This window comes from Anolis sagrei, chromosome 4 (assembly GCF_037176765.1).
Source record: "Anolis sagrei isolate rAnoSag1 chromosome 4, rAnoSag1.mat, whole genome shotgun sequence".
Classification (NCBI taxonomy): domain Eukaryota; kingdom Metazoa; phylum Chordata; class Lepidosauria; order Squamata; family Dactyloidae; genus Anolis; species Anolis sagrei.
In genome coordinates, this window is record NC_090024.1 from 39,730,586 (window position 1) to 39,742,046 (window position 11,461).

An 11,461-nucleotide genomic window follows, 5' to 3' on the forward strand; every position below is an offset into this window, starting at 1 on the left:
TATGGCCAGACAACACGTTCCCACAAAAGCCTTTAATGCGTATCAGCACTCTTGAGGTTCATAAACGGCTACAGGATGTCCCATGTAATCATTTGCACATTGCAACTATTTCCTCCTTTGCCGGTTTGAAACTGCATTAAATGGTCAGTGCAGATGGAGAAACTACAGAAATCTCCCCTCCCTTTGTGAGATATCGGTGGAATACATGTAGACGTGTTCTTGGTTGCTACAATGACTGGATTCGTTGTTGCTAGATTTTTTAATGTCAGAAGTGACTTGAGAAACTGCAAGTCGCTTCTGGTGTGAGAGAATTGGCCGTCTGCAAGGATGTTGCCCAGGGGATGCCTGGATGCTTTGATGTTTTATCATCCTTGTGGGAGGCTTCTCTCATGTCCCCACATGGGGAGCTGGAGCTGACAGAGGGAGCTCATGTACTTTCCTCGGATTCCAACCTATGACCTGGATGTTTTGCTGTGGGAGGCTTCTCTCATGTCTGCAAGGATGTTGCCTAGAGGACACCCAGATGTTTTACCATGCTTGGGGGAGCCTTCTCTCATGTCCCCGCATGGGGAGCTGGAGCTGACAGACGGGAGCTCACCACCGTCCCCGGATTCGAACCGCCGACCTTTCGGTCAGCAGTCCTGCCGGCACAAGGGTTTAACAAAGGTGCTCCTTATCTGGATGCATCAGGGAGAGAGCTGAAGGCGCCAGGGGCTCCTTCCTTTGTCTCCCCGCCGCAATCCGGAGCCGCGGCTCTTTGTGCGGCCGTCGAGACCAGCCCAGAGCCGCCTTTCCCCGCTCCGCTCGGCGCCCAGGGGAGGTTCACACGCGGCGGACGCCGCTCCCGCACACCCCGCGCAGCAGCGCCGCCGCCTCCTTCCCTCCTTGGCCGCCGGCCGGGCACAGAGCGACTTTCCCACGGCCGCCGGGCCACGCGTGCGCCGCTCCCTGCTCCTCACTTGGCCCTTCGCCCAGCCGAGGCGCCGTGGGAGAGCGGCCCCACCGCTTCGAACGTTCAGGAGGCCTCCCCCAGGCGCGTCGGAGCCAATCGGGGGCGGCGGGGGCTGAAAGACTCCTCCCCTTTTCCTCGGTTCGGGCGGCGATTGGTCCTCGGCGGAGGGGGCTTAGCCAACCACGGAGCTCGGGACTGCAAATGGCTATGCGGAGTCCTCCGTGGACGGGAGCGCCTGGCGCGCCTCTTCGCCCGCTCCTCCTCCGGGTAAGAAGCGACGGCGAGTGGGCGCCCGAGGCGAGAGGCAAGAGGAAGAGCAGGGGCCTCGGCACACACCCGCTCCCCACCCGCGTCCCGGCCACTCCCAGCGGCTTCCCCGTGTTGCTCCGGATCGTGGCCCCGAGACCCGTGAGCATGAAGCGGACCCACCCGGATTACAGCTCGTCCGACAGCGAGGAGCTCGACGAGCCCATCGAGGTGGAGAAGGAGAGCGCTGACGAGAATGGGTGAGCCCCGAAACCCGAAATTCCCCGCGTGGGAAATGCAGTAGACTCTCCTCACGTGGGTATTTACAAATACAGGCATTGCAGTTGGAGTCCAAAACAGTTAGTCTCAGGCATGGGCCAACTTGAGCCTTCCAGGTGTTTTGGATTCCCAACGCCCACCATTCCTGGTGTTTTGGACTCCAAATCCCACCATTCCAGGTGTTTTGGACTCCAACTCCCACCATTCCAGGTGTTTTGGACCCCAACTCCCAACAGTCAAGGTGTTTTGGATCCAACTCCCACCATTCAAGGTGTTTTGGACTCCAACTCCCAACAGTCAAGGTGTTTTGGACTCCAACTCCCACCATTCAAGGTGTTTTGGACTCCAACTCCCACCATTCAAGGTGTTTTGAACTCAAACTCCCACCATTCTAGGTATTTTGGACTCCAACTCCCACCATTCAAGGTGTTTTGGACCCCAACTCCCACCATTCAAGGTGTTTTGGAGTCCAAGTCCCACCATTCAAGGTGTTTTGGACTCCAACTGCCAACACTCCAGGTGTTTTGGACTCCAAATCCCACCATTCCAGCTGTTTTGGACTCCAACTCCCACCATTCAAGGTGTTTTGGACCCCAACACCCACCATTCCAGGTGTTTTGGACCCCAACTCCCACCATTCAAGGTGTTTTGGACTCCAACTCCCACCATTCAAGGTGTTTTGAACTCAAACTCCCACCATTCTAGGTATTTTGGACTCCAACTCCCACCATTCAAGGTGTTTTGGACCCCAACTCCCACCATTCAAGGTGTTTTGGAGTCCAAGTCCCACCATTCAAGGTGTTTTGGACTCCAACTGCCAACACTCCAGGTGTTTTGGACTCCAAATCCCACCATTCCAGCTGTTTTGGACTCCAACTCCCACCATTCCAGTTGTTTTGGACCCCAACACCCACCATTCCAGGTGTTTTGGACCCCAACTCCCACCATTCAAGGTGTTTTGGAGTCCAACTCCCACCATTCAAGGTGTTTTGAACTCAAACTCCCACCATTCTAGGTGTTTTGGACTCCAACTCTCACCACTCCAGGTGTTTTGGACTCCAACTGCCAACACTCCAGGTGTTTTGGATTCCAATTCCCACCATTCCAGCTGTTTTGGACTCCAACTCCTACCATTCCAGTTGTTTTGGACCCCAACACCCACCATTCCAGGTGTTTTGGACTCCAACTCCCACCATTCCTAACAGCCCCAGCCTCAGGAAGGGGCCTGAGGCTGTTAGGAATGGTGGGAGTTGGAGTCCAAAACACCTGCAGGGCCAAAATTGACCCATGCTTGAGTTATAGTCTTAAGATGCAGAATTTTATGACCTTCCAGAGGTAGTAAATATAGATGCCAGTGGGGAAAATGATGCTGTTTCCTGGCCAATGAATAAAGCATTTGAGGAGCTGTTCCCTATGTTGCATTTGTGATCCTGCCTCCATCTGACAACAGAAGACTCTTGCAACCTCTGATGATGCAGGAGAAATGTCAGGAGAGAATGCTTCTGGAACGTGGCCATATGGCCCGAGAGCAACCCACTCTCAATATTTCCTTGCCCCTCTTCCATAGACATCTTTTATTTATTTATTTACAACATTTATATGCTGCCCTTCTCACCCCGAAGGGGACTCAGAGTGGCTTACAAGATACACATGCACACACACACATACAGTATATTACATTATTAGTATTATATATTATGATATTGTACTGTAATATTAGTAATATTACATATAATATAAAATATATAATTATAATATCATATTATTAGTAGTAGCATTATATTGTATTAGATTATAATATTATAAATATTATATGTATATACAATGTATTATATTATATTGTAATATATTATTAGCATAACACAGGAGACAAGAGGGAACTGTCTTCCTGGGCCCCCTCTCTTCACTTTTCCTTTTCTGCCTCTTCTGTTAGGTTCTGCATTGACCCTTTCCTCCCCCTTTTTTGCCAATTTCAGGAACTTGAGCTCAGCTCCCGGTTCGATGTCTCCGACCACCACTTCTCAGATCCTGGCTAGGAAAAGGCGCCGAGGAGTAAGTCATAGTTCTGTTCTGCTGAACCTTTCCTCTTTGGAAAATGTTTTCCTTGGGAGGGAAGTCAAACATCTTCTTTTCCTTCTAGATTATTGAGAAGCGGCGCAGGGATCGAATAAACAACAGCTTGTCTGAGCTGAGGAGGCTAGTGCCGAGTGCCTTTGAAAAGCAGGTAATTTTTTTCTAGGTGGGTTAAAGGAAGTAGATCAGCATTTTTCAACCTGGGGGTCGGGACCCTGGGGGGAGGGTTGCAAGGGAGGTGTCAGAAGGGTCACCAAAGACCATTAGAAAACACAGTATTTTCTGTTGGTCATGGGGGTTCTGTGTGGGAAGTTTGGCTCAGTTCTATCTTTGGTGGGGTTCAGAATGCTCTTTGATTGTAGGTGAACTATAAATCCCAACAACCAAATTTTCCAAAATCCAATTTTCACAGGGGAAAAATGGTGGGAGTTGCAGTGGAAATCTTCTGAGTAGGCAGCAAAACAAACACCACGGGGGGTGTTAAGTCTTCTCTGTGCTATGCAGAGCTAATATACCGTATATACTCGAGTATAAGCCAACCCGAATATAAACCAAGGCACCTAATTGTACGACAAAACACTTGGAAAATGTATTGACTCAAATATAAGCCAATGGTGGGAAATATAGCAGCTGATCCTGGTTAATTTCAAAATAAAAATACCCATAAAATTACATTAATTGAGGCAGCAGTAGGTTAAATGTTTTTGAATATTTGCGTAAAACTGTAATTTAAGATATGACTGTCCAACTCTGATTAAACTATTATTCTAAACTTCTTCAATGTAAATGTGCTTACGTATCCTTCCAATAATAACAAAGAGAGTAAAATAATGGAATAATGGAATTGTAATAATAACAGTAGTAACAGAGTAACATAATAAATGTAATAATAATAATAAATACAGTAAAATAATGGAAATGCAATAATAATAATAGAGTAAAATAATGCATGTAATAATAACAATAATAAATAGAGAAAAATAGTAAATGTAATAATAATAGTGTAAAATAATAAATGAATAACAACAACAACAAAGTAAAATAATAAACAACTTTGACTCGAGTATAAGCTAAAGGGGGCTTTTTCAGTCTTAAAAAGGGCTAAAAACTTGGCTTATACTCGAGGATATATGGTATATAGTTTTTTGTCTGGTACATGTAAGAAATATACATGTTCTGACTTAAAAACAAATTCAACTTAAGAACAGGCCTACAGAACTTATCTTGTTTGTAACTTGGGGACTACCTATACTGGGTTACCTCCCTCCCTTCCCAGTTTTTCTTTTTGGCTGTTTCTGCACTCATGTTCATCTCTCCATTCTTAGGGGTCAGCTAAACTGGAGAAGGCTGAAATCTTGCAAATGACTGTGGATCATCTAAAAATGTTACACACAGCAGGCGGGAAAGGTAATGTTTCCTATTTGGTATGACACTTAGTTCTGCATGTTGACTCTTTTGGCTTTTTTTTTGTTTTTGGAAAGTGGATTTTTATAATAGCGCAGTGGGTTAAAGTGCTGAGCTGCTGAGCTTGTTGATCAAAAGGTCGCAGGTTCGAATCCAGGGAGTGGCGTGAGCTCCTGCTCTCAGCCTCAGCTTCTGCCAACCTAGCAGTTTGAAAGCATGCAAATGTGAGTAGATCAATAGGTACCGCTCCGGTGGGAAGGTAATGGTGCTCCATGCAGTCATGCTGGCCTCATGACCTTGGAGGTGTCTACAGACAGTCGTCTCTTCGGCTTAGAAAAGGAGGTGAGCACCACACCCCAGAGTTGGACACAACTGGACTTAATCCCAGGGGAAAACCTTTACCTTTACCTTATCTTGCAGAAGGAGGAGGTAGCAACAGACACGGGCATGTGCCCACTTCCTAAAGGGTGATCAGTAAAATGTAACAGAGAGTGGCACATGCCCAGTGGACATGCAGTATGTAGCAACAGGTGGCCCCCATGCCATTGGGACAGTGAGTCCATGTTCACTTTCCATTTCAACTTCAGAAGAGCTAAATCTATTTTGGAGCTAATGTTCACCACCTTGGATAATTCCATTAAAGGGTTACTGTGAGTTTTCCAGGCTGTATGGCCATGTTGCAGAAGCATTATCTCCTGATGTTTTCCCAACACATATGCAGGTATCCTCAGAGGTTGAGAGGTCTGTTGGAATCTAGGCAAGTGGGGTTAATATATCTGTGGAATGTCCAAGGTGGGAGAAAGAACTCTTGTCTGTTTGAGGCAAATGTGAATGTTGCAATTGGCCACCTTGATTAGCATGTAATGGCCTTGCAGCTTCAAGGCCTGCCTGCCTGCTGCCTGGGGATCCTTTATTGGGAGGTGTTAGCTGACCCTGATAGATTCTTGTGTGGAATTCCCTTGTTTTCTGAGTGTTGTTCTTTATTTACTGTTCTGATTTTGAAAGCCACAGTGCTTGTGGATTTCAGTGGCTTCTCTGTGTAGTCTGACATGTGGACAATTCCAACAGAAAGGAGGAAACCATGAAAGCTGTTTACAATTCCATTAAAGATAGGATGGGAAACCATTATAGATTCACTACTTCTCAGACATTGGAGATAGCAGTCATTGTTAACTAGAATGCTCACTATTGGTCAGTGAAGAGAAATGAAAACAAGAATTGCTATGTGTGACCTGTTGTTACTGGTACTTCATGGTGAAAGAACAACATTAAGCCCTCCACTGTCATGGGTGATAGGGTAAAAGACTTCTTTGAAAGAAGAAAACCCACAAATACAAGAAAACTTTTTTTAAAACTGAGTAAATACTTAGGTCTTCAGGCACAATTCTATGGTCAACTTCCATTTGAGATTGGCCACAAAATCTCCTGGAGGATCTACCAACACCCAGGGCCCTTCCACACAGCCATATAACCCAGAATATCAAGGCAGAAGATCCCACAATATCTGCATTGAACTGGGTTATCTGAGTCCACACTGCCATATATTCCAGTTCAAAGCAGATATTGTGGGATTTTATTCAACTGTGGGATAGGGGCCTTTTGTAAGCCCTCTTCCTAAGAGAGAGAGAGAGAGAGAGAGAGAGAGAGTATAGATGTGTTGTTATGGAAAAAATCATTCTTTGCATACAGAACAGTGCCATCCCCAATATATTCACTTAATAGACTGTCAAGGCTGAGAAAGACTTGTAGAAGCCTGATAGTTTAGAAAGTTCTTGCCAAATTTCAGAGCAGGGCGGCTGGGAGAGGGGAACAAGACCTGTTGGACGACAGCTACCAGAACCTACAACTAATGGTCATGATGCCTGGGGATTTCAGGTGCTCTGTTCCCAAATAATGTTGCAGTCTACACTCCACTGTCTAAGAGTTGGTCCAACTGAAATTGTGATCTGACTTCGTTCAAGGTGGTCTAATATGAACTGACTTGCTATTATGTAGGTAATGGTAAAGGTTTCCCTCTGACATTAAGTGTCCGACTCTGGGAGTTGGTGTCCATCTCCATTTCTAAGCCAAAGAGCCAGCGTTGTCCGTAGACACCTCCAAGGTCATGTGGCTAGCATGACTTCATGGAGCGCTGTTACCTTCTGTAAAAACCAAATGGTATAAATGGGGGGAAGTTCATTGATTTGCTTCCTTTGTTGGATTTGGGTGCAGTTTCTGGGTAGAAATTGGAACACTTAAAATCATAGAGTTGAAAGAGAGAGAAAGAGAGCACAAGAGCTGCAAGGACTTTAAGATCATCTGGAGAGGCCCTGCTCTCGGTCCCTCCATCATCACAAGTACGGTTGGTGGGGACGAGAGACAGGGCCTTCTCAGTGGTGGCCCCTCGGCTATGGAATGCCCTTCCTAGGGAGATTAGATCAGCTTCCTCACTCCTGTCATTCCAGAAGAATCTTAAGACATGACTATTTGAGCGGGCATTTGAAAATATGGAGTAATGGATGCAATAATGGAATAACTATATGACAGAACTGGACATTGTTTTAATGATTATCGATTGAAGTATGTTTCATTATAATGTTTGATTTTATCATTGCTGATGTTTTTTTAATTATATATTGTAATTGTGTCTTTGACGGCATTGAATTCTTGCCTTGTAAACCGCCTCGAGATGCCGGAAGGCTGAGAGGGGCAGTATAGAAATGTACTAAATAAATAAATAAATAAATAAATAAATAAATAAATATGATACAACCTTCTTTGACCCTGTTCACCCTTGTTATGCCCTCCCTGGCAATTCCTCTGAATGACTTTGGATCTCAAAAGATCCAAACAGATGATTCTCACTGTTGACTCGTCAGATGGGGAGAGTTATAGCTACCCAACAGAGGAAGATGGTCAAGAGATAACGATAGGAATTAAGTACCCATCTTGACAGCACCCTTCTCTTGTTCTTTTTCTCCTAGGCTATTTTGATGCTCATGCTCTTGCTATGGACTACCGGAGTCTAGGTTTTCGAGAGTGCTTGGCTGAAGTAGCCCGCTATCTGAGCATAATTGAGGGCCTGGACACTGCTGATCCTCTCCGCGTCCGCCTTGTGTCTCACTTGAATAATTATGCCTCCCAGCGGGAAGCAGCAAGCAACACACACCCAGCGCTTGGACAGATCCCATGGGGCAGTGCCTTTGGACATCACCCCCACATCTCCCACTCGTTGCTCCTGCCTCAGAACGGGCATACGGCCACAAATGGATCTGCCTCTTCTCCAGAAGGCCACCACCCCACCAGAAGCTCTGCTCCACATGCTGAGTCGCCTTCGCTGAGAGCGCCCCCTAATGGCAGCATTGGGCCGGTGCTTCCCATGGTCACTTCTGCTACCAAACTCTCTCCTCCTTTGCTATCTTCCATGGCTTCTTTGTCTGCATTTCCTTTTTCTTTCAGCTCCTTCCATCTCCTGTCTCCTAATGCTCTCAGTCCATCGACGTCAGTGCAGCCAGCCAGCCTTGGCAAACCCTACAGACCTTGGGGGACTGAGATTGGTGCCTTCTAGCAGGGTGGAGTGGGTGTGCATTCATGTAAATATCCAGCTGAGCTGGAGGGTTTCCAACTTCTGTTTTGAACTCTCTTAACCCTTTGATGTAAAAGGTACCAATCTTTCACTTTTAACAGAGTTTGTACAGAAAACGAGACAGAGCGAAAGCGCATTTTCACTGTTTGTTTTAGCATATTTTAAAAACAAATTCCAGAGGTTTATTGAGATCTTTACATCACAATAGACAATTACTTTTTTTTCAAATAGAGTTGTGGTGACTGTTTTGTTATGTTAGTGGTATTTTTCTCGAGTGATCCTATTTATCGGGAATCCTGGCTTTTAAAAACATAATAATAGTAGACTCTTTTTTTAAAAAGGAAAAGAGCAATGGAGCCTTAACAATTTTTTCTGTTTTTGTCTTCTTGTGATTCCGAGTTGTTTTTCACGGAGGAAAACCTTTTTTTAAATGTTTTTTTAGTTTTGTGTTTTAGAGCAAAAGCGTTGACAAATCAGCTGGACCTGCTTTATACAAGAAGAGGAAATCTAGATCCTTTCTGTGACCAGTGCAGTGGTTACTCTTGGTTTTGCTTCCTTCTCTCTTCTGTAATGGGGACAGATCTGTTTCCTGTGCCAAATTGATGTTCTCTGCCACGGGGAGGGATACTTCTGCAATGGTCACAGAAAGGTGACAATTAGTGTCCTAATTCTGGGACTGTGTCCACTCCAGATTTTGACATATTGGGCTGCATGCAAGCTTAGCAATACAGTCCTATGTCTACTCTGAATTAAGTCCTGTTGTGTTCAGTTGACGTATATCTAAGGCCCCTTCCACACAACTGTATAAAATCCACATTGAACTGGATTATATGGCAGTGTGGACTCAGATAACTCAATTCAAAGCAGATATTGTGGATTATCTGCCTTGATATTCTGGCTTATATGGCTGTGTGGAAGGGCCCTAGGTAATTGTGTAAAGGACTATAACATAAATTAACATAACCCCCATATATGTATCAATGGGAGGTCAGTTGATCTTCATTAACTTCCGCATTGGTTTCAATAGAAACTATATTAAACTTAATTTTGTTTCAACCTGTTTCCTCCTTATTGTCCTGTACTACATTTAGTTTTAATTTTAGGATATAGTGTGAGTAAGGGCTACCAGGTTTCAGTCCAGGCAACAGGGGTTGTATCCAATCTGAGTTTGGTATAATTGATTCCATGTCTTATTCGGTTTGTCTCCCAAGTTTTCTACATCTTTACTTTTGAATGTACCGATCAAGTATCTGTCTTCTGCCACTTCTTGATTGAACATGGAAATGAAATCTTATTCACAAGTATGTAAGGATGGAAGTGGTTGAATTATATAGGGAGCAGTATGGGTGGGGGAAGTCAACTTCTTTTCCTCCAGCTTTCTTGGTACATTTAAAACGCATATTCTGAAGGCTGCGAGTTCGTACTCTTCAGGAAAGGACAAAAACGCACAACTGTTGGATTCCTAAGCAGATTTCCTCATCTCTCCTGCTCCCTCGTTTCCCTGCCATTATGCTTCAAATGGTTTCTGAATTATCTTGAATGGATCGGGATCACACAAGATTGGAGAGAGATTCTGCCCTACCAGAGGTGGGCTCAATTGGATATAAACTTTTTGTAACCAAAAATAAAGGATTGTGAATCGCTCTATAATGTGCCGTTTTTCCTCAAATGTGATGCCCCTTTACATAATTATTTTTTAATATTTAGGACTTTATCTTGGAGTAATCCACCAAATGCAAAGGCAATACCTCAATTTGGAATGGGTTCTTATATATATATATATCTCAAAAACAAGACATATATATATATATATATGGCTTGTTTTTGAAATAGGTACTGTACAGATGTTTCCACCTGATTGGTTTTGATCTGTTTTGTATTTTGCTTCTAATAAAAGGATGAGAACAGCAAAATTAAGATTCCCTTTAAAAATAATATGATCATCCATTTCTGCATTTGAAAATCATTCTTTGATATGTACTATTCACACACTTTTATTTTGCATGTGTGGCCCCATTGACTCTGACCATTTAATGGCGTGTCACACCGGTATAGAAGAAAGTGGTTTCACTGTGCAAGTGATTATATAAGAAATCCTAAAACTAGTGTGAGGCCCGAAAAGTGAATCACGCTAACCACAGAGCACTGATGTGTACTAAGGACTTTCTTTCATGCACGTTTGTGAGTGTTTGTTATTTGGTCCCTGTAGTTTGAAGTTAATTTCCAAATGCATTAAATGGTCAGTGTAAATGGGGCCTCAGAATTAGGTTTGAACATACAGGATGACCCCCCCCCCCTTTCATATTTACCTACGCCTGATAAAATATGACGTAGGTAGAGAAGGAGACATGATGGCTATAACTGACATGAGATGGGCTTTGGACTGGAAACTGACAATGGACAGGCTTTGGACTGGGTCTCTGGATGCTGAATCAGATTTGGATGTGGCTATATTGTTGGTAATAATGTTTTAAATGGATATCTTAACGTTTTAACTAATTTTTAGTTTTGTTATACTGTGTTGTTTGTATGTGTGGGCATCAAATTGTTGCTGGTTGTAAGCCACACTGAGTCCCCACCACCCACCCCTGGGAGGTTGAGAAGGATGGGGTACAAATGTTTGAAATAAATAAGTAAAATGTATAAATATGTGAGGGGAAATTATAGGGAGGAGGGAGAAAGCTTGTTTTTTTGCTACCCTGGAGACTAGGACGCAGAACAGTGGCTTCGAACTACAGGGAAGGAAATTCCACCTGAAATTAGGAAGAACTTCCTAACTGAGAGCTGTTCAGCAGTGAAACTCTCTGCCCTGGACTGTGGTGGAGGCTCCTTCCCTGGAGGCTTTGAAGCAGATGCTGGATGGCCAGTTGTCAGGGGCGCTTTGAATGTGATTTTCCTGCTTGGCAGGGGGTTGAACTGGATGGCCCACAAGGTCTCTTCCA

General features: G+C 44.4%; 1 protein-coding gene across 1 annotated transcript; it reads left to right on the plus strand.

Annotated features, from left to right (window-relative positions):
- The first annotated feature begins 1,110 nt into the window (after nucleotides 1-1,110).
- HEY1 (hes related family bHLH transcription factor with YRPW motif 1) lies at nucleotides 1,111-10,162 on the plus strand. Its single transcript, XM_060775523.2, has 5 exons — nucleotides 1,111-1,458; nucleotides 3,454-3,529; nucleotides 3,618-3,701; nucleotides 4,876-4,957; nucleotides 7,918-10,162. The coding sequence occupies exons 1-5, from the start codon at nucleotides 1,154-1,156 to the stop codon at nucleotides 8,499-8,501; spliced, it is 1,131 nt and encodes a 376-aa protein (XP_060631506.2). The 5' UTR covers nucleotides 1,111-1,153; the 3' UTR covers nucleotides 8,502-10,162.
- The last annotated feature ends 1,299 nt before the right edge of the window (nucleotides 10,163-11,461 follow it).

Coding starts and splice junctions, on each gene's coding strand:
- HEY1 (XM_060775523.2), top strand. CDS start 1,154: ATGGCTATGCGGAGTCCTCCGTGGACGGGAGCGCCTGGCGCGCCTCTT. Junction 3,530..3,617: donor CTAGGAAAAGGCGCCGAGGA/GTAAGTCATAGT, acceptor TTTTCCTTCTAG/ATTATTGAGAAGCGGCGCAG. Junction 4,958..7,917: donor ACACACAGCAGGCGGGAAAG/GTAATGTTTCCT, acceptor TTTTTCTCCTAG/GCTATTTTGATGCTCATGCT.